Source organism: Acomys minous (assembly GCF_964271855.1).
Source record: "Acomys minous genome assembly, chromosome: 6".
NCBI lineage: Eukaryota > Metazoa > Chordata > Mammalia > Rodentia > Muridae > Acomys > Acomys minous.
The window spans coordinates 79,359,338-79,382,951 of NC_140487.1; the positions used below are offsets into that span (position 1 = coordinate 79,359,338).

At 45.8% G+C, this 23,614-nt stretch overlaps 1 protein-coding gene across 1 annotated transcript in view; it reads left to right on the forward strand.

Moving 5' to 3' along the window:
• The first annotated feature begins 6,987 nt into the window (after positions 1-6,987).
• CACHD1 (cache domain containing 1) overlaps positions 6,988-23,614 on the forward strand; it is a 235,500-nt gene continuing 218,873 nt past the window's right edge. Inside the window, exon 1 of the mRNA XM_084784427.1 lies at positions 6,988-8,312. Coding sequence (XP_084640553.1) covers positions 8,073-8,312 — 240 coding nt within the window. The 5' untranslated portion in view covers positions 6,988-8,072. The remainder of the gene's footprint in view (positions 8,313-23,614) is intronic.

Genomic DNA, 23,614 nt, shown 5'->3' on the forward strand with positions numbered 1-23,614 from the left:
GAGACAGTTTTTCTACCTCTCTGCATGCCTGTGAGCAAGATACTAACTTCTTTTCTGTTCTGGATTGTACTTTTGAATCTGTTTAGCCAACAGCCTTGCCAGCTACAGATAATTTCCCTTTGAAGCAAAGGGAAACATTGCTTTTGGTCCAGTATATTAAAGATATCTCCTCAGGCAAAGAATATCTTTGTTTGCATTGCATTAAAAACGATTTGGGATCCTTATCTAAGGCTGGAGTTTCTCTCATCCACTGCTACACGGTGTACAAAGGTGGCACCTGGCCCTCCTCATGCTGCTGTGTGAAAAGCAGGTTTTGCAGGCTATGCACAAAGGCTCAAGCCTCTGCCTCCTGCCGTTGCTGTGAGCAATAAAGTCCTTCCTCATTAATCCAGGAGTCTCGTGTCTTTGGCCTGCATCCATGAAGGTGTGGGAAGCTGCCTTGTCGGCTTGTAAACAGGGTAAAGTCCTGGATCTTTTCTGGCTATGGACAGCAAGAATTCAAAAATAGAGCACTCAAGACACAGGAAACGGTGAGTGGACGGGCTCTGAGGTTCTTCCTTCAAGACTGATTTATGTTTATGTTTAATTTGCATAGGTGTTTTGTCTGCATGGATGTTTGTGCCTGGTGCCCACGGAGGTCATAAGAGGGTGTCAGATCTTCCAGAGACTGGAGTTACAGACAGCTGTGAACTGCCATGCCGGTGCTGAGACCAGGACTAAGGTCTTCTGCAAAACACTACTCATGTGCTCTTAACTGCTGAACTCTCTCCTCAGCCCAACTGTAAAGTTTTTAAGGATAACCACTGCTCACCTTTGTATCCTTAGCACCAGCAAAATCATTGGTTCATAGGAAGTTTCAAGGAACATTTGCTAAAATAAACAAGGTCATTGTATCTTAGAAGTAACGATGTGTGTGGTAGGGCGTGGGGTGGGGGAAAGCTGAAGAGATGGTTCAACGGTTGAGATTACAAAGGTCCTGGGTTCAGTTCCCCAGCATCCACATGAATGGCAGTCCACAACTATCTATAATTCCAGTTTTTGGTTTCTGGTGTCCCGTGCTCTTATTAGGCACCAATCAGGCATGTAGTATACACATATGCAAGCAAAGTATTCATATACATAAAGTAAAAATGAAAAAAATTAAAAATGTTTGTTGGGCAGGGATCTATGGGGCCATACCAACTACTTAGGATTCTTTTTTTTTTTTTTTTTTTTATTCTTGTTACATCTCAATGGTTATCCCATCCCTTGTATCTTCCTATTCCTCCCTCCCTCCCATTTTCCCCTTACTCCCCTCCCCTATGACTGTTCCTGAGGGGGATTACCTCCCCCTTTATATGCTCATAGGGTATCAAGTCTCTTCTTGGTAGCCTGCTATCCTTCCTCTGAGTGCCACCAGGTCTCCCCCTCCAGGGAACATGGTCAAATATGAGGCACCAAAGTACATGTGAAAGTCAGACCCCACTCTCCACTCAACTGTGGAGAATGTTCTGTCCATCGGCTAGATCTGGGTAGGGGTTTGAAGTTTACGGCCCGTATTGTCCTTGGCTGGTGCCATAGTTTGAGTAAGACCCCCTGGCCCAAATCTGCCTATCATAATGTTCTTCTTGTAGGTTTCTAGGACCCTCTGGATCCTTCTACTTTGCTATTCTCTATTTAGGATTCTTTTTAATTTTCTCCTTCAGAGAGATACATGGTAAGAGTGACAGGAGAGTGGAGAACCCAGAGACTTGGGTTTCCATTCTGAATTCTGCTGCCTACTAGCTAGAAACTGGGTCAAAGTCTGTAACTCTTGGGGGCTTGGGTTTCCTCTGTTTAAACCCCTGACAATCAGCCAGGCAGCGGTGGTGCATGCCTTTAACTCAGGCACTCAGGAGGCAGAGAGGCAGGTGGATCTCTGAGTTCAAGACTACCTGGGTCTACAGAGTGAGTTCCTGGGTGTGGGGCAAAACAAAACAAAAAAGCCTGGTAATCTTGTCTTCTATGTTTTGACGTTAAATGATATGACATAGGACGCATGTTGAATGTTTACAAATGATATCCTGTGTGCCAAGGTGGGACCTCAGAGTTTCCTGCCATCTTTGGTAGTCCCTGGCCAGATGATTTTGACAACCAATAGAGTGAATGAAGAATGTGAAGAGGGCATGTCTGCGCTCCAGGACGCAGGGTTTCCCCTTCATGGTGAGCTGAGATCTGCTGGCTAGTAGATGTTAAGGAGATAGCTTGCTCTGGGACTCAGTCTGTTCCCCTGAGCTCCCCCAGTTTGTCACTCAGTGCAGCTATGGCTAGGTTCTAAATGTGAAGGCCCTACTGTGACCTCAGCACATACAAAGGGGACTCATGGTGGCCTGGAGATGCCACATCATGTTTGTGGAAAGCAGAGCAAACACTTCCTATGATAGATAGTTCAGCAGAGTTCTTTGGTGGGGAGCCTCTTGGCCAGTGGCCTGCGACTGAAGTGGCTTTACGCCTCCCAAATATAGATGAGTGGCCATGTGGATGAGAACTTCTGGTTCTATCTGCAACAGTGTAAGGGCAAAACTGTTGGTGAAGCTTCTTGCACAAGAGTTAGGGATCCATGACACGGTAGCTTGGACCTCCCTTCCTCCCTTCGCTCCTTTATTCCTTCCTTCCTTACATTTATTTTGAGACAGACTTTCATCCAGTCTAGGCTGCGCTAGAAATCATGTATCTTAGGGTGACCTTGGGCCTTTGATCATCCTGCCTCTACTTTCCCCAAATGCTGGGTTCACAGGCACATGCCACCATAGCCGGTTTATGTGGTGCTGGACTTCCAGGATTCCAGATATTTTAGGCAAGCACTCTACCAACCGAGCCACCTTCCCATCTTCCTTCTCCCATAGAGCATGTGTGTGTATATGTGTGTGTGTGTGTGTGTGTGTATGTGTGTGTGTGTGTGTAAAACACACACAGTTTAACTGTTGTATGTGAAACTACTGGGCTCTGAGAGACTGAACAAAGTGGCCACAGTCTTTCACAGGTGGCTAATCATCCATGTCTGCTGATGGACATGAACGAAGCTGCATGCTGTATTCTGTAGCTTCCAAGGAGGTGGTGAGCCAGTTTCCAACCTGGTGACAAACACTACTCGGAGGTCACGCCACCTGACAGATCCCATGGTCATATGTACTCTTCTCTAAACAAGTATGAGCCTCTTATCATTTTTGTTTTCTTTTTCAATCATTTCAAATAGCTATGCAGCAAATACTCTCTTCTCTCTGTAGACTGAATGATTGAAGTGGACCCTTGTGTTACATTGGGACAAAGGGCCAGAACATCCTGAAATCAAGTGAGTTTGGACGTAGGTGGTGGTCTGTGCGGACGCAGGGTCAGTGCACTCCCATCCTGCTTCTCCTAGGTTGGCTTTCTGAGCTTACTCATACTTTCGCCCTCACAGCTATTATGGACCCTGCTGAGAACCATCTGTACCCAACCGCAACTGTCCTGCGCAGTGCCGTCCACATGGAGTAGATAGATATAGAAACAGAGGCTAGGAGAAGCCATGCTTCGCAGAGGGGACTCTCAGGGTCCAAATTCATGTTTTGGTCCATACTCTTGGTATATAACTGTGTATTTACACATATATATGATGCATATGTATATTATGTGACTATCTAAATATACACATATAAATGTACAGAGATGTATATCTGTGAGTTATAGTGTCAAATATATCCGTGTATATGTAAGTATGAATATGACCATGTGTCCTATGATATATTTATATGTATATATATATGCATCATAGAAATATAACCATGTATTCTCTAATATATGCCAGAGAATACATATGTATATTCTAACATTTGTGTATACATATGTATGTACATACCATTATTCCCTTTATATATATGATGGTTGAATAATGGTTGCCAGGCTGTCCCCCGCCCCCATTGCTGGTGTAGTTTTGATGGAGATCACTGTTATGTACTATAATCCTCTGGTCTCCGCCCCTGGAGTGGTAGAATTATAGGCATTTGCTGCCACACCTGCCTCCCCTTCTTGTATATCTTAATAAAATATTTGAGAATAAAGATTTGTCCAAACAAACATTTTGGTACATATGTTATTGACTGGCTTGATGTTGCCTGCCTGCCTATCTTGTTCTAATGAGTTGCTTTATCAGAAAGCCATTTTTAACGCTGACACGGGGTCAATGCATAGATGGCTTCACTGATATGCACTGAAAACATTAAAGAATGGGTGTTTTATCCACTGACACACTTTGATCAATATGTATTCTACTGTTTTGTCTTGTTTATTTGTTTTTATCAACTTGTCACAAACCTAGACATGTGTGAGAAGAGGAGATATTAATTAGCTTTATGTGTGTGGGGGGGGCAGTTTTGAGACAGGGTCTCACTGGGTAGCTCCTGGCTGTCCTGGAACTTTTTCTGTAGATCAGGCTGGCCTAAAACTTATGCACCACCACCAGCACCCAGTGGGGAAAAAAAATCTTGTTTGTTTGTTTGTTTTTTGAGACAGGGTTTCTCTGTGTAGCCCTAGCTGTCCTGGAGCTTACTCTGTAGACCAGGTTGGCCTCAAACTCATAGGTCCACCTGCCCCTGGCTCCCAAGTGCTGGGATTAGAGGCATGCACCACTACCTCCAGGCAGAAAAAAACAAAACAAAACCAAAAAACCTTTGGACTGAAGATAAGTCTCTAGGGCATTTCCTTGACTAAGGATTGATGGGGAAGAAGCTAGGCCACCCTTGGGCAAGTAATCCTGAGATACATAAAAAAGCAATGTGAGCAAGCCATGGGGTTCAAGCCAGTAAGCACCACTCCTTTATGGCCTCTGTGCCAGCTCCTGCCTCCACGTTCCTGCCTTGGCTTGCTGTAGTAGACTGTGACTTGAGATAGGTAAGGCAAATACATCCTTTCGCCATCAAGTTGCTTTGGGTTGTGGAGCTTATCACAGCACTAGAAATGTAACTAACACAGTGCATATATATGCTCTCTCTGACAACAAAGAGTTAAAGATCAGAAACACCGTAGACCCAGGGTACACACTGACACCGTCATCAAAAACTTTATTCTTTAACCTTGAGCCAATAACTATAGGCTTTCCCCCATTGGTTCAGTACGAATAGTCATGTGCTCTTTCTCGCATATTGAGACCCTACTGAGCTAAACGTTATAACTCTAGGACATATGAGTCACCATCTCAGTAGCTGCCTTAAAGCTTGTGCTGGCACTTAAGACTTGTGGGGTTGAGAGTGTAACATGCATATCCCATGATCCAACAACAGCTCAGAACACACAAGCTCCTTACCCCATTTCCCAGGACATACTCTGTGCCTATGCACTTGGTGTAGAGGTGACTGAAGTTTGCATTCAAGAGGCCTGCGTTAGTATAAAACACCATGAACACCGCAGATAGTAAAGGATGGCGCTGGCACGATTGGGCTGTCATTAAATGGGCCACACAGTGAAAACATGCTAAAATGACAGAAACCTTACAACCTGGGAAACTGCAGAGGGAAATGATCTCAGTGAGGTAAGATGGGCCCTCGGAATATTTGCAAGAGAAGCTGCAGAAATGTGCGCTCTTGTGCTTGATGAAGGTGGTAGGAGAGGGTGGATGGCAGAAGTTGACCTTGGGTGTTGTCCTCAATCACTCCCCACTTATCTATTTGTGACAGGGTTCCTCATTGGGCCCAGAGCTCAGGTTGGCTTTGCTGGACCCACCTGTCTCTGCCATCCCCTCACCTACACATTTTTTTAAAATTTATTTATTTATTTATTTATTTTAGTATGCAATGTTTTGCCTGTATGTATGCCTACACACCAGAAGAGGGCACCAGATCTCATTATAGATGATTGTGAGCCACCATGTGGTTGCTGGGAATTGAACTCAGGACCTTTGTAACAGCAAGCAGTGCTCTTAATCTCTGAGCCACCATCTCTCCAGGCCCTCATCTACACCTTGTTACAAAGAAACACAACCATGCCTACTGTTTACTTTAGATCTGGTGATCTAAACTCATGTAGTAGGCATCTTATTGACCGAGTTCTCTCTTCAGCCCAGAAGCTTAGTCCTCAACACTGCACTCTTACTATCAAAGAGGGAAACCGGAAGATGCTACGATCAAGTACAACAATAGCAAATATGGCTTCTTTTCCTGCATTTCATCTGGTATTTAGCACCAGGCAAATCCTATAACCTGTTTGTATTTGTTACTTTTCTATTGCAATGATAAAACCTGACGAGCAAGACAACTTACAAAATAAAATGTTTAATTTGCGGCTCAAGGTTCCGGAGAATTGGAGTCCAAGGCCTGTCATGGGGCGGGAGGCGGGGAGGGGACACGGACAACAGGCAGGCATGTTGCTGGAGTAGTAGCTGAGAGCTCCGGTCTCTAGACATAGCCATGAGGCAGAGAGAGCTGACTGGGACTGGCCTTTAAAGCCTCAAAGACACCCCACCCCACCCCACCCTGCCTCCTCTAACCAGACTACACCTCCTAATATTTCCCAAACAGTCCAAAATTGGAGAGCAAGTATTCAAATAGATGAGCAATGGGGGGGGGGGGGGAGGGGCATTGTCATTTAAACCGCCACATCTGCCCACCCAACCGCTGTGCTTTCTGGGACCCTAGAAGCAGCAGATTCATAGTCTGTGGGAAAGAGAATGAAGGCTTCATACACAGACACTTACACCCACCCTACAGCACACATGGTGTCACCCACTTTTTCCATGTGCTGGTTCTCAGAGAGCCTGATCGAGAAGCTGGGAGCTAACCAGAAAGTTAGCCTTGCCTACCTGTGCTTTAGGAGAGCAGGTGGGAGCTAAGGGCTCCACTTCAGCTTGTTTTCGTTTATTTTTATTTTTGCTCATAATGGAGTCAGAAAGAGAGAGACAGAGAAAGATAGGGAGGGAGGGAAGGAGGAAGGGAGAGAGAGAGAGAGAGAGAGAGAGAGAGAGAGAGAGAGAGAGAGAGAGAGAGAGAGAGAGAGAGAGAGAGACTCAGTGGAAGGTTAGAGCAAAAGGCCTGAAAATAATACTTGTGCTTAAACTCTAGGTCAGTCGCTTATTCGTAGGTGACCTTCAGCTATTTGTTGCAACGCCCTAAGTTCTCAGTGTTTGTTACCTAAAAATTCGGGATCAAGATACAACCTCCTAGGGACGTCCTGGGACTAAAGGATAATAAGTCACACATACTGAGTGTAGACCCCAGAGTACATTGCTGGGCACACAATAGCTGGTTAGAAACCAAGTACGCTACGCCCACGAGGGCGAGCTATTGTTACTATTAACACCGAAGAAAACAGTGTGGAAGCTCACATGATATTTGCTTCCTCCCCAGGTCTCTGTCAGGAGAAAGGCAGAGTTCTCCAACTTAAAAGGGACTTTGGGTGGTGGGAGAGTGGAACCCGGAACGCCTGGAACCCGAGATCCCCTGCACAGGCCGAGAAGAGGAGAGCGGGTGAGGCTTGTCAGGCCAGTCATGAGAAGGTCCCAATGGTCCCCTTCCCAAGCCAGAAGGGTCCTGTGGAAGTGAGGTCCCCCAACGTCCCAGGCCCCCAGCTTTTCAGGGCGTCACCCCACGCAAGAGGGAGGGGAGGGGCGAGCGCGGGACTTTCCCCGCCTCCCTCCTCTTTCCATAAATCACCGCAGCCGCGGCGGCGGCGGCGGCGGAGCCGGAGTGCAGCGTGGTGGCACCAGACACCTCCCTTTCCCCTCGCTGCTTTCTTTCTTTTCTCTTCTCTCACTTAGGTCTTTAAACCTCCCTCTCTCCCTTCGCCGGGAGACCGCCCCAGCCGCGCCGCCACAGTCTCCGAGCTGCGCCCGGACTTGGGGAAGCGAAGGCGCGGCTCCGCCCGCTGCTCCTAGCCGCCCCGGCCTTAGGGCGCCGCTGTCTCGGAGCCGCCGCTGCCGGGCGATGGTGGCCGCCCGCGCGTCCGCGCTGCAGCCGGGCGCCCCCTAAGTTTGCCAGCCGCCGCCGCGCAGCGGAGCCGGGAGTGCCGGAGACTAGGAAAGTTTGGCGGGCTGCGCCTCCCCGGGGCCAGCACCCGGATCCCGTCGGCCGGGAGTGGCAAGAGGCGGCATGGCCCGTGAGCCCGAGGAAGAGGAGACGGTGAAGACGGCCGCTCTGGTCCGCCGCTGTCCCCACTTCCCCGGCTGGCCTGTGGCCCCGCGGCAGCCCCTTTGGTTGCTCTGCCTGGTGACATGTTGGATCTTGGGCCCGGTGGCCGACGCCGACTTCTCCATCCTGGACGAGGCGCAAGTGCTGGCGAGCCAGATGCGGAGACTGGCTGCGGAGGAGCTGGGGGTGGTCACCATGCAGGTAAGCGACCCCTTCCCGCCGTCTCACTTGCAGTGCTCTCCCGCTGCGCAGAGCCCGGGGGCAGTGCACAGAGTGCTCTTGCGGGCTGCAGGACCCCTAATCTCCTACAGACTCCACCACATCGAGTCCTCTCTGTCCCGCGGAGCCTCTGCCCCGCGCCCACTTCCCCCTCTCCTTAGCCCCGGCCCCTTTTATGTTGCCTGAGGGTCCATTGCTCTGCCTGCACCTCCTTCCCCCAGTTTGCAGATTTGTTTTTACCCGTCACTCTTGCAAACTCCCTTTACCTCTTTGTGTCCCTATCCCAAGGCAGCGCGTCCCGCCCGGCTCGGGGCATTCCCCAAGGCCTTCTACTCTGCCCCCCATTGAAACCTCTCAGCATCCTGGAGACCCTGGCGTACGGGTGGACGAGGAAGGGAAGGTGGAGCGTCCGCGGGGGCCGCACGACCGCGGGGATCCGGGCGGCCCAGCAACCAGGGCTCATTCTCCTTGCCCCGCCGCTTTGGGGGGAGGGGAGGGGCTGGCCTGGCGGATCCCCGGCTTTAGTCCCTGTAGGACTCCGTTGCTTCCCGCTCTTGCGGCCCTCCGTCGCGTGTTGTCCGCTGTGTAATTTTTGGTTTGTGTGTGTGCCTTGGCTAGGAAGGACAAGGTGAATGGGGTTTCCATTTTTCTCCGTGTGTTTACCTTTTCGGCCTTCCTCAGGGTTGTAGATTAATTGCCTTTGGCTGATAAGGATTTCTGACGATGGTGCTAATAACCCACAGTTGTAAAAATTGCTAGACAGCAACCACCTGGAGATCCTATCGCGCCGTTATTCTCATCTTCTTGGCAAAGAAGGCCCACTCAATTACGAGCTGTGGAGATGACATTCCTGGTACGAAGCCGGCTAAACAGCCGGTTTTCCCACACAACTGCATTTCTGCAATAATGGTGGTGGTGGGGGGGGGTTGGTCTTCCGAAGAGTGAAGTTTTCAGGAATGTGGACTTAGAATAGATTTCTGAATTTGAACCTAGAGTGACCATTCCACCTCCCACGAGCGATGTGTTTTGCTTCTTTTTGGGAATCAGGTTTCTGACGGCTTTCTTTTAAAAATAAAATTAAATTTAAAAAGCCCTCAAGAGGTTGCAGTTTGCTCAAAACAAGTTCCACAGATCTTCTCCACGCTAGTTTTTCTAAGGTGGGGGAGAAGTGCTTTGCTGGGAGGGCAAATTTACAGAAACCCGGCCTTGACAGGCTGGGGAATGGAATTTTCTTAATTTCCATGATAAGAGCTACTCTTTTATAGCGCATCTCTCAATTGCTTCCTATCACCTCTTTTAGATTTAGGTTCAGTTTTCATTTTTTTTCCATGTGTATTTTCTGGTTGCTGACTCCCTGACCTCCTAGCAGTGGAGGCAATGAAAGACTTCCAGATCTGCTTTGCTTTGGTGAATGCGTTCATTTAGACACGAACAGAATTGTGTTTTCCCTCAGAGGATCCTCTTTTAGCAAAAGGGATTTCATGTGTGGCAGTTGGGGGTTTTTGCTTTCAGGATTAGGCAGCCTTTGCCACCTTCACCCTGTCTCTGGAGAGGACCAGGGATGGCACCCCTGCACCCCACTTCTGAGATTCAGGCAGCACCCAGCTCCTTGACAAAAGGTGATGCTGCCACATTGTTATTCAGGTAGGAAGACACTTTAGACACTTTAGGGAAAAAAAAAAGTCCGGGGAGGGGGGGTGCGCCCAAATGGCCCTTTATCTCCTTGCAACTGGCCTCTCTTTCACACCTTTGCAACCTCATTGTGAAAACGGACCTCCTGTGGACAGGGTTTTGTCTGGCCAAAAGTAAGTGGCTTCTCTCCTTTTTTGAAAGGAGAGGTGCTTACTATATTTAAATTCCTCCTCTTGAGCCCTGCATTAATCTGCCACTTGCTCCTATCTGGGAACTTATTGGGAGAGTACCCTTTTAAAACGGCTGGGCTGCCAGCCTTGGGAGAAGTAATTGTTATAATAAATCCAATGCCAGCCAGTGCTTTCTGTCTCTTAACTCAGAGTTTTTGAGCTTTGGGGTTTGTTCACTGGATGCAAAATGAATATAGGCCAGATGCTATGCCCTCGGTTCTGGAATGTGCATTCTGCAGATATAGACCCAGTCAGTGGTTCAGGGACAAACAGCCCACGTGGGTGATTCCCGCACAGAGATGCCTGGGGCAGCAAGGTTTTCTCCCTTTGCAGGAAGAGAGTGTCTGCACATATGACACCCCTCATCCCCACCCCCGCCCGCAGTGACGGGATTGACTCCTTTTATTTAACACTGGCATTTTATGAGAAACTATCTGTAGACCTGTTAATTTTTTAAAGCCAATTTCCAGGCCTTTAAGTTGTTTTGCTGCCGAAATTTTCCAAAAGCAACTCTTCATTTTGAGAATTTGAAAAGTAGCTTCCCAGTGAGGCCTGATGTTTTGTTGAAGCCCCAATAGCGGCACATGATGCTCACAGAGGCTCTACCAGGTAATCTCACAAAGGGGGAAAAAAGCCTTTCAGTTTCCCATGACAGAGCTCATGTACCTGCCCATAGAGAAGACACTTTGAAAAGCAGTTTGTTTTACAAATCTTCTTGGAAACATTTTCCAACTGGGGCTATCTACTCATGTTTTTGTTTTCATGTTTATCGTTGCTCTTTTAAAATGATGTCCCAAATTTCCCAAACAGTGTGGTTTACACTAATCAGTGTAACTGGGAAAAAGCTGTACCTCCCTAGCGGCAGACATCATAGATCCTGGGGGAAAAGTCAGAATCCTAATCATTGTCTCCTCGGGAGTGTGCTGCACTGAAGCCCTCAATGCTGGGGTCTGAGGAGCAGGAAGGGATGGTATTTGGGGAGACTTGTTTCTGTGTATTCACTGTGCAAGAAGTGTGGTTGAAAGAGCCCGATGTCGGGTGTCCGTCCAGAGGCCTGAATTCCAGAGAGGCCAACTGCTCATTGGGTAATTTTATTGTTGTTGGTTCTTTCTAAGCTCTGCTCTGCGGCTTGGATGGGACACAGCACATGAAGGCACCTGCCAGTGCAAAGCTGTGACTGAGAAATGTTGATGGGTAGAATAGTTTTTCGATGCTTTCAAAAACCCTTGAAAATGTCCTGAGTAGGTGTTTATGGAATAACAAGACAATATTCTACTCCTGCATAGCCTCTAAAAGGACTGGCCTTAATCAGCAGTTGGTCAAAGCTTCTTTTGGGGTTGAATGATCCTTTTACAGGGGTAACCTAAGACTATTGGAAAACACAGATATTTACACTACGGTCCATAACAGTAGCAACATTACAGTTATGAAGTAGCAACAGAAATAATTTTATGGTTGGGGGTCACCACAACATGAGGAACTGTATTAAAGGGTCTCAAGATGAGGAAGATCGATAACAACTGGCCTTAAAGAAGAGCTAAGATTGCACAGTTAAAATGCTTACTCTCCAGTGCTTGCTTGTTAGAAGGCATGTCTACCCTGGGAGCTATTTCACTAGGCATTTCATAAGCCCACTTAACATTATATGACAATTGAGGCTTCCTATCTGCAAGAGTCTGGCTCAGGGCCAGTGTGCCCCCTTGGTGTTAACTGGGCTGGCTGGGCACACTTGCTGTGAACTTGGCTGACACACCAGCAGGTTGGTCAGACAGCTGCTGTACGGGATCTGTGAAGAGAAAGAGGCGGGGATTCCTTTCAGAAAAAAATATCATCAGAAGTGCAAGTTGGAGATTCATCTCAATTAAAGAGCAGCAGCCAGGGTAGGGTGAGTTCAGGATCAGAAGGACCTGGCTTGGTGGAAGTGTCCATTGAAAATAGCAGTGTTGTAAATAGTGAGCTTAGCTCCAAGTGACAGGAAAGCCTTTTCATGTGGCAAAACAGCAGTGCACAAGCCACACAAACCATTGCTTTTTTGCTTTTTTTTTTTTAATATCTCTAACAAATTTGGAGTACAAGGCTTCTTCTCTTGGGTTAATTAGACCTTGGTGGTGATACAAGGTGACAATAGCTTGGCCTATGCCTATCCTAGTCTCTCAGCCAGTGATAGATACAGACACAAAAGGAAGCAGTGATAGGATGGTTTGACAAGGCCTAAAGGCCCTAAAAGGTGGTGGTGAGTGCTGTAGCAGAGAGAGAGAGATGAAGATGGCATCGCAGGGCCACAGAACAGCCTTGTTCTGTTCCTGTGGTCACCAAAGCAGTTAGCTACTTTGGCCCTTTCAGTGGAATGTCCATATACAGAGGCTGGCCCTGAAAGTGGAAGCTGCAGCCTCCACTGTGGGCAGATCAGCATCCTCAGACATCGCTCATCTCTTTGGGGCATTGGATGAGGAGGCTGCTTAGTGTATTTGAACCTTCACAAGGAGGCTGGCCCTGACTCCGCCTCTCCATATAGAGCCATGTGATACCTCATTTCTTTGGCCACCTTTGTTCCTCTGTGGTGACTGTGCTTTGATGTTGTTGCACTGCAACTGCATGCTGATTCAGTTATATTCAGGCGAGGCTTATAGTTTTTTTTTTTAAACTCTATCTTGTGTACTATCCTAGGCATGACCTGATTTTGAATGACTTACATGCATATTTATGTACTACAGACTATTTTAGAAGAGAAATATTTGCAAATAATCGTTCCTCAGTGTGTTTGTGTATAAGGTCTTAGTAGGAACATTGCTATATCTTCCTTCTAGAACTGGATATAAGGGCAAGAAGAAAGCTGAACCATTCTAGGTGACTCTAAGTTGAACTTGAACTTAAGAATGAGCCCAAGGAAAAACATATGGAATGCCTTCTGCAGACTGCTGCTGTCTTAGTACTGGCTGCACTTCCTCTGCACTGCTGGCCGCCTTTGCTGGCTCCAGCCCTTGTGCTCATTAGCTTCCTTGCCAGCCTTGCTTGAGTTGTACTCGGGCTTGGGAAAGGGAAGGCCATGGTTTCACACTTCATAACATGAACGTGCTATTTCTGGGTGCTGCTTGCCAAGTTGATTCCTTCAGCCTAAGTGGGTGGGTTAGGTGAGAGCCTTCCAGAATTCCACTTTTGCTAGGAGGTGGAGTGGAATTCATTGAGCATCTTCTTGGACTCTGTAGGAATCTATTAAACCTCAGAATATCACGGGTACAACAGTGACAGCAATTTTGACTCAGCCAATCATCAGTTATGTAACTTCCTGAATGTTATTAAACCTGTCTGCACTCCCATGTCTTCTAATTTCATGTAGTTTACGGGGAGGAGGGGATATATTTTAAGGAAAAACAAATAAACAAATAAAAACCAGACAACAAAAACCTCCAACAGGACTAAAACTAAAACCTAGCTAGCACAGGGCTCTGTCTGCAGAAGAGTATTCAATAAGTAGAAATATAAGTATGTAAACATGGGCTTAGTCTGCTCAGTGTGAGACTGTAAAGCGGAGAATGCAGAAGCCTGCAGCTCCTGCCAGAGCCCAGAGCCCATCGCCTCCACAGATGCTGGGTTTTCAGTGAGGCTGGGTTTCTGTTCCAGAGTTGCTTGGGTATCATGTGCAGACCTCAAGCACTGTGCTGCCAAACCACCCTCTGGGGTTTCTGAAGAAAGTACTAGATGTGCAATTTGTAGTTACTTATTTACTCTTATGCTTGCTGTTGAAAAGCTGTCCTTTTTTGACTGTACAAAACCAAAGAAAATAGTTTAGGAGTGCACACATCTTGAGTCTCCAGCTTTAAACAGCTGGTGACCACTAGAGTGGGTGGTCAGGCTGGTTTCACTGCCAACTCCACCTGCTCTTCCCTTCCCCCAGGTGATAGGAAGCAATTGCCACAGTTTTGTTTGCAACATTTCAAATTGAATTAGAATTTGGTTTATTATGTTAAATATGTGATAACAGTCTTTTCTTTCTTTTGGGTCCCTGTTGTATAGAATTTTAAATGGCTAGGACTTTTGCCCATGGACCAGCCTTCTGGGTAGAATACCTCTGGGTCTCCTCCTAGTCACCTATTATCCCAGAGGCAGGGAGGGTTCTTGTTAGCAGTGGCATTTGGTTTAGGCACATGTGCTTTGATGTAGTGGGAGCCTATCTGCTCCTTTCTGTTCCCTCCCCTTCTAGAAGAGGTCATAGTGATTAAGGCCAAGACAGCTCAACATGGGAGACCTTTGAGGAAGACTAAGGAGGAAGAGCTGCTCCATGCACCTCCTTGTTGGTTTTCTGAGTAGCCTGAGCCTGCAACCCTCATTGCAGAATTGGGGACTGAGGGATGCAGGAGTAAGGGGTGGGGGCATCTAGCATCTTTCCCATACATTCCCCACTTGTCAGGGAGGCTAAACCGACTGGGGCTGTCAGGACCGAATGAAAAGAATTGCCACAATTGTGATTTATGGTGCTCTCAGGGTTGCCACATCGAAAGTTTCCCAAGGTCAGTTGGGTGGGCAGAAGGAAGGAAGTGGGCTGGGTGTAGGTCAGTGAGAAAGGTGTGGGACACTGTAGCCCTAAGGAATTGCCAGCACTGCAGTAGGGCACAGCTACTCTGCTTCCATTCTGGTTGTCCAAAGCCAAGATGGGGACACTGTCCAGGCTAGTGTCATAACACTACTTTGTTTTTTGGGAGAACTAGGAAAGCTTTGCTTTGTAAAATGTTGACAGTTCAGATTAAAATAACAACAACAACAACAACAACAATAATAATAACACTAAACAGTGTGGGCCAAACCAAATTCATCTGCAGGCAAGACTGATCCACTGGTTTATGGTATTTGGGGTGGAATTATCAGGGGTTCTGGCCAATAAAGGCAATGCTTATGTGCAGGTTATGGAGAACTTTCTCCCTCCCTCCCTCTCTCTCTCCCTCCCTCCCTCCCTCCCTCTCTCTCTCTCTCTCTCTCTCTCTCTCTCTCTCTCTCTCTCTCCCTCCCTCCCTCCCTCCCTCTCTCTCCCTCCCTCCCTCTCCCTCCCTCCCTCAGCTTTATTTATGTTTACATGTGTGTCACATTTGCATGTGGGTACCACTGGAGGCTAGAAGAGGACCTTGGCTCCCTGTAGTCGGAGTCACAGGCAGCTGTGACACAGGTTCTGGGAGCTGAACTTGATTATCTTGTAAAAGCAGCAAGTGCTCTTAGGCCCGCTGGAAAAGAATTTCTGTCATTATAGAGCAGAACTTTTTGACAAAAAGTTCTAAAGTGGATTACCTTGAGAGATGAGCTCCTTGTCATTATAAAGACTTTCAAATGCTTATTCAGTGTTTCTTTTGTGCATGGCACTCATCTGCTTGAGATATCTATCAGCTAATATACAAAGTAACACAGTTCTAAGAGGTTCTGGGTGCTTGAAGAAAGTGTGTCAGGGATGTTTACTTGTCTGATGAAGGTTCTAGTCTGGAATGAATGGAAGTTGGGTGGTCAAAGAGTAGCCTTCCCAGAAGGCTCTTGTTGAAGAATGGAAAGATCATTTAGGATTTGAAGTTTAGTGGGAGGGGACGAAAGGGCATGAGTGGTAGGTAGCTTGGCCAGGTAAGAAGAGGTCAAGTTGGCAGACCCCCTAGGATCTTTTTAGCAGTCAAGACTTCCTTTCTGACAGGTACCAACATACCTAACTCCCACTAGCTTGAATGAGAAAGGAACTTACTACCATTCCAGTTGAGTTATCTGCCTTAGATCTTCTGGCACAGCTCTATGACTACCATATTTCTCCTAAAGCTATATGACTACCACATTTCTCCTAAAGCTATATGACTACCATATTTCTCCTAAAGCTCGCCCTAAGTGGAACTTCCTGCTCTTTCAACATAGCAGGTAGCATCTTCCCTGCTAGTTGGGAATCAGTTGCTTCATGTGCCCAAATCCTTTGGTTTGGAGATGGTGTGCCCTGGAGAGAGGAATCTAGAATCTGGAGCAAGCCTAGAACATAAGAAACTCAGCTAAGAGGTTTAAGATTCAAGCTCCATCTCTGCTTCCCCACATCCCCAAGAGAGCCTACAGAACCAGCCTTACCGTCTATACTGTCCTGTTGCTGATAATGTCTAGTCATTGAGTACCAAGGCTGAGATGGTCAAATCTATAACTCTGATTTATTTATATTGAACAAGTCTCAGGTGATGTGTTACCTGGAACCTATAGACCAGTGATAGGCTGGCCAGCGGGAGACTCTCCTGCATTAGTCATATGTTGTAGCTCTAGACTCTAGTTTTAGTCATGGGACTTTGTGATCAATTCTCACACCATGATACTGTGGGTGTCCCATTTCCCACTGCACTGAATTGGGAAAAGAAACAAAACCTTCTGCCTTTGGAAACGGTTTGGTTGGCTTCTTTGTGCCTGAGATCACGAAGGTGATGGTTTAGCTTGGCGCTGATTAGGTGATTTTAACTGACTGAGGCACTGAAGACAGTTCAGAGCTGCTGAGACTCATGGGATCTTAGAGACTGTTCCAAAGGAGCGCACATGTGGTTGGTTAGTTGCTGATCAGCACTGAAAACCCCTGATACTAAAGTAACACTTTATTCAAAAGAAAAGGTGGGACTGGGCATAGGACTCAGCCGTGGAGCAATGGCCTGGCATGCGTGAGGTCCTTGGTTCAATCCTCTCAGCACTGCAAAATGGTGAAAGAAATGCATAAATAAAATGACAACATAAATACAAGAACACAAGGTGAAACATTAGAGAAAAGGTTAGCGGAAAAACAGCTTTAGTCTCCTAGTGTTTGTTTACATAAAAGACACAGGAGAGAATGTCACCTGTCATTTTAGGCCACATCTATTTTGAAATTGAATTAAAGGGCTTATATTTTTTTCCCCTATTACTGGGAATATGAAGTCCTCTCACTTACTTTTAGTGGACATTGCAACATATCATGACTCAGTGATGCCACAGTGTAAGTGGCATTTGTTATTAGAATTTTTTTTTAATCTTGCTTTTTTTTTTTTTTTGGTCCAGAGATAGATTTCCCCTCAAACTTGACACAGTTGGCTAAGCTAATAACAGTTTGAAAGCTCCAACCTCTAAGCACCAAGTGGCTAGACTGCGAAGCAGCCTGTGACTTCCCTGGATGCACTTGCTTTGTGGTAGTTGCAGAGAAGCTCATCTCATGGCCTATACCCTCATCTACAGTGCTGTCGTGGTCTCTTCCACCCAGGGCCATTGTCAGAAGACACGGAGCTTAATACCACAAGCCCCATTTTTCTTGACTTCCTTTGGAATTTAAAAAAAATTTACAATTTATATTATTTTTGCATGGACTGTTTCAAAAGATACTTCGAGGCTCTGGTGGAAGGACAGTTAAAAAAAACATTCAGCAAGCCGGTGAGAATGAATCTGAATTTTTAATTAGGCTTTGAGTTGTTGCTTCAAAGTGTGGAGACATCATTAGGGATGTAAGTCTTGTTGCATTAGTAGAGACTGACGTGTTACTTCAAACACACAGAGTGCAGCTGTCCTGCGCAGATAAAAGTTGCCAAGTGCGGAATAGCAAGGTGGATTGGTAGATAATTAGCTGTCCCACATTACTGCAGTGTGGAAGAGGGCTGCCAGTCACGGGCAGGAAGGAGGAATTATTAGCAGGAGAAAATCCAAGTGTGTCATACAGCAATTTGGATTCTCTTCAGCTGTGGTAGAGTTGATAAGGCCTATGCTAGCAAGCAACACAGACTCATTCTAGTGTATGATGGCCAACATTTTCTTCCTCCCTCTCTCTCTCTCTCTCTCTCTCCCTCCCTCCCTCCCTCCCTCCAAGAATGGGCAGAGGTAATGTTCCACAAACACATTCATTGATCCATCAGTTGACTCCAACTCCATCCCTGATATAACTAGCTTAAATAGTCTATAGTTCATGCAGCTACATCAAGTTAAAAAATCACAGAGGCCATAACACCATGGCAGTTTCTGACCGGATAACTGAGAAATAAATATCTCACTATATCATCTCTTTGTTTATGCACTATTTATTAAGTGTCTCGGGGTACTTGTGTGTCTGTTAGAGTGGAGTTATGTGTTTTAAATATTTCACTTCCTCTCACCCCCAGATCATTGAATATCAAAGGCATAGAAAGGGCGTGTGGGATCAGGCTGACCCCCCCCCCCCCCCCCCGCCCCAGTCCTGCCAGATGCTGGCCTTCCTGTGCTGTTAGCTTTCACTGTCTCCCTCTAAGGTGCAGTGTGGCCTAGGGAGGTGCTGGAGTAGGTCAGATGCCTTCAGCAGCCTCTTCACTGGGTGAGAGACTGTGGCTGCTGCTGAAGGGAATGGCCTGTGTGGATTGTTCTGGTCCCTTCCCAGAGACCATTAGAAAAAACAAACAAACAAACCCCCCCCCCAAAAAAAAACACTGGAATCCCAAAGAGAGTTTGGAGGGAGACAGTCTTGACTGTTCAGAGTTCATTTTGTTTGTTTAGTTCTGGGCCCAACTAAGCTGTATGCTGATTGCAAACCCGTATATAAACCCGTCACCTCTGTTAGGGGTGTTTTGAATTGAAATGTCTGAAGATAATGTAAATGCAGAAGATCATTAAAAAAAAAAATCAGGGTGTGGTAGCCCAGGCCTGAAATCTCAAGACTCCTAGGTCATCCTCAGCTACACGCATATTTGCAAAATATTATTGTTAATAACAATAACAACAATAATGATAATAAACCAGTACACAAACAAAATTAAATAAACTAAAAACAGATGTGGACTTTTTATTTGCACACCTGTATCTCAGACATTAAAGCTAGATGAGACTGGTAAATCCATTAACAGCATTAGAGGGTTGCTGGAGATCAGGCACGGGCAGGAAAGCGCCCCGGCTCACTGATTCAGGGAGTCTTAGGGTGGAGAGTGTTGTCTGTGCCCTACCTAAAGGGCTTAAGAAATGGAGTTTGGCTGGGTGGTGGTGGCTGCGGACGCCTTTAATCCCAGCGCTTGGGAGACAGAGGCAGGCATATCGCTGTGAGTTTGAGGCCAGCCTGGTTTACAAGTCCAAGACAGCCAGGGCTACAAAGAGAAACCATATCTTGAAAAACCAAAAGGAGGGGCTGGAGAAATGGCTCAGAGGTTAAGAACACTGGCTGTTCTTCTGAAGGTCCTGAGTTCAGTTCCCAGCAACCACATGGTGGCTCACAACCATCTATGATGAGATCTGGTGCCCTCTTCTGGCATGCAGGCACACACTATACATAATAATAAATAAATCTTAAAATAAAAAAGAAAGAAAGAAAAACCAAAAGGAAAAAAAAAGAAGAAGAAAAAGAAAAGACAGTCTAGACTGCAAGAATTGCCCAGGGAACGTCAAATGGTAGATTTTGTATTTTTTTTTCTTTTTCTTTCTTTCTTTTTCTTTTTTTTTTTTTTTTTTTTTTTTTTGACTTTGTATTTTTCTAATAGTTACTATTCCAAATTAGCTTTCTCCACTGTGGTTAGTATATCAGTTTCACTAATGTTTTTGTTTTTGTTTTGTTTCTTTTGATTTTTTTTGAGACAGGGTTTCTTTGTAGATCAGGCTAGCCTTAAACGCACAGAGATCCATCTGCCCCTGCCTCCCATAGTGCTGGGATTACAGATGTGTGCCACCATGCCCAGCTTTACTAAATATTCTATCTAGACTTACTGAGAAATGTTTGGGATCTTGCTACAAAAAGGTTGAAAATGCTTCAGCTGTATCAGTGATCCAGCACAATGCCTGGTATATGAATATTTTGAGTACTAGTGGGATTTGGTGTTCAGCTTATTCATGATGGAGAAAGTTGGGCTATAGTTAGAATTGGGGGAAATGTGTACGCCCTTGAAAATAATGTATATTTGGGCCTCCTTTCTTACAAGGTTAGAATTCAGTAGGTAATTTATTTAAGAAATATTATTGAACACTTACTGTGTGACAGGTACTAGTCTGTTGGGTTTTTTTTTCCCCCCTTTTACCATCTGACAGGCGAGCATTGTGTTGGTCCCCGCTGTGTTTCTTACTGATGGTGTCTCTTAGAAAAGTGAAGGTGTTTGGTGAGGTGACAGGCTCTTAAGTTTGAAGAAAATCCATGGCAGGCGGCTTGTTTCTTTCTTCCAATGTGAACAATCGATGCAGCTTCGGGAAACATAATACAAATGAGGCCACATTGTTCTTAGGCCAGAATTAAAAAAGAAACACAAAACATTATTTCCTGTGTGATTCTTTTTCTTAATAAAATGAAAAGCTTCCAGGACCAGCTCTTGACTGTGGTAATAGTAGCCTACCGTAGTGATTCAGATGTGCTTCCACCACTGCCCCACCTACCTTTAGTTTTATACTTGCATATATTTTTCTTTCTGTAGGGAGGCTCTCATTTCTAACTCACATAGGCTTTGATCTTTTTAAAACCTACTTTATTTGGGGTTCTTCAGTGCCTCTACCTCCCTTCCAACCCACCTACCCTAGACAGGAGAGAACGAGGGTTAATAGGGACAGGAGAAGTAGACCTTTTTAGACTCAGTTCCTTGAGGCAATTCCACTCTTTGTCTAGAAGACCCATTAAAGCAGCAAACATCAAAACCAAACCAAACCAAAACAAAACAAAAACCCGCGAACCTCGAAGCATTCTCTGGAGTGTTTCTCTCTCAAGGAGCATCTAAAAACAGGGCAATGAATGACCAAGGGATGCAAAGCAACTGATTTTTGTTATTTAGACTATTTATACTCTCCCATAGTCCATACAGGATGCTTTACAATTGGCAAAGATCATGCCAGTTGCAATTCCTTTTCTAGCAGACAAACATTACTCCCCCCCCACCCCCACCCCCACCCCCCCCCCCACATCTGTTTCAAGCTCAGGCTGGCCTAGGCTGGGAATCTCCCTGCCTCAACCTCTTAGTGCTGGGATTACTTGTGCTGTTATAGAGGATGATAGTTTTCATTTTTTTCTGTGGCTTTGGAGTTTACAGCAGAACCATTTTGTAAATGTCAAGCACTCAATTTAATTTAATTTCTGTTATTATAAATAGAAATATGTAAAACTTTAAATTTATTTTTATAAAGATATAATTTTGTTTTTAATTAAAATAAATTCATTTTTATAATTAAAAATAAGCTTTTATTTTATTTTGATAATATAAACTTTCCTGTTATCACTTACATTATTTTTTTTTACCATTATGTAATGTAGGGGTGGAGCATTCATATGCCATAGCATGAGTGTGGAGGATGTTTCTCCTTCCACCATGTGAGCCCCAGGGATTGAACTCAGGCTGTTAGGCTTGACGGCAGAGCCTTTCCCCACTGAGGCATCTCACCAACCCCAGGTGCCTATTTCTTTTCTCTCTAGAGCGTATGCGTGCTCACTCAGACATCTGAGTGAGCTCTTTGCTTTTTGCATACATGCCAAATTCTGCTACTACAAGTGGGTTGTTTTCAAGCGACATTGTTCTCACAGGAAACTTTTTTCCATTATTTAAAAATATGATGACATCCAGGATTAAGGAAAATAAACGGGAATGGGACTACATACACAGTCTTCATCAGAGAGTTGTGAAGTTTGTCTTCCTTATCAGATCAAGACATCACTGTTTAGGATTAAAGGTTAAAAGGGCCTGGGTAGGTCCTTAGGTTCTGTGAGTCAGCCAATCTATTACATCTGAGGCTCAGCTCCTGGCATGTATCCCCACAGTTCTGAAGAGCTCTAGGAACTGGCTAAGAGCAGAACTCTGGAAGGCTCTATGTTCCTTAAAGGGGAAAAACCAACGTTTGAACATGCAAAGCTAAAGAAAGCTAATGACAGAGAGCTTCTGTGGGCCTATAGAGGAGGCTAGGAGGCGCTCAAACACAGCCTCTGGGGGAGTGGATGAACAATGGGCCATGGTGTGGCCTGAGTGAGGGCCTAGGGATCTCTGGAGGGAAGGCTGAAGGAAGGCATTGAACCAGGCTAGCCCTGGGAGCTGATGGAAGACAACTGGGTCTCTATGGAGGTCTTGTCTGGATGTGGTCCTGGCAGGAACGAGAAGCCATCAAAGTTTGAGGCACAAGACTGCTGACCCGACTTTTGCTTTAGAATCGTCTGCCCTGACTGGTTCATCTCCCCTTTCTATTTTGACTTGCCCAACCTCTGGTTGTTGATGTGAACTCTGGCTGTAATAAAAATGAATCCAGTAATTACAGCGGTTACACCCTTCTAAACAGGGTCCCCCTTCCCTGCTCACTGACAGATGCCCCTGGGGAACTCTTGCTGGACACACTCTCTTTGGGTGTTAATTGACTACTGGAGGACTGTTTACATAAACATATGCCAGTCACACTGGGCATGGTGGCACACGCCTTTAACCCCAGCACCCAGGAGGCCGAGGCAGGAGGGTCTCTGTGAGTTCAAGGCCAGCCAGGGCTATAGTAAGACCCTGTCTCAAAAAACAAAAAGTAAACAAAATAAAACAAAACAAATAAGAGCACCAATCAGGACCTACCTTAGAACTAAGTGGATTCGACTCATATTTTGTGATCACTGCATAATCCATTCATTTGGGCAAAAGGCAGGGATCCAAGTGTGTACTCCAGTGGTCAACCTTCTAGGGGCAGCAAAATGGAGGAAAGGTTTTGATCATTTTTGACTAAGATCTTAGTTATCCCACCCCTACCTGTATGTTTGTTTGTCTTTATGAATGCTAGATATGGTAGTGCCACATACTTGTAATCCATCCACCTATTCGGTAGACTGAGTCAGGGGCATTGTGAGTTCCAGGTCAGTTTGGACCATAATGACCTGGGCCACATACACTCCATCTCTTGCCTCATCTCTCCAGTTGTATTAATCAGAGCTGCCTCCTGACTTATGAATAGTCAAATTATGGCAAGGTTGTATGAAGAGCTATGTGTTCCATAGAAACCATACTGTCTTTTGGATTAGCACCCTGCATTTTTGATGTGTTGGGAAGATGCCTTCTAGAAGTGCTGGGCAGCAGCTGTGAGACATAACTCCCAGTCATAAGGGAATCCATTGTGGACTCACAGTGTGTGCTGGGCAACTCGGAAAAACCTCATTGTAGTCTTCTGTCCTATCACGTTGACAAGACCTTACCGAGCTGTGTGTGCACATGACCTTGTTTGTCCACGCTGTCATAAAACGGGCATTGCATTGGTAGTTTTGCCTAATTGTGTGCTAGAAACATTCTGAGCATCTTTTCAGAAAACGAAGTACTAAGACTTGTAATGTGTTTCCCAGTGATGATGGGTCTATTGGGATGTAACTCGTGGAAGTTGGTGAGCATCTCTCTGTTTCTGGAGCACCTGTTGAGAAGTCTCAGGGACATGGAGGCGGCTGAGTCAACATGACCATCTAGGGAAGTTTGATCCATTTGGCTGTTGGATGAACCCAGGCCAATTGGTAAAACTGCTTCACATATTAGAATGTAA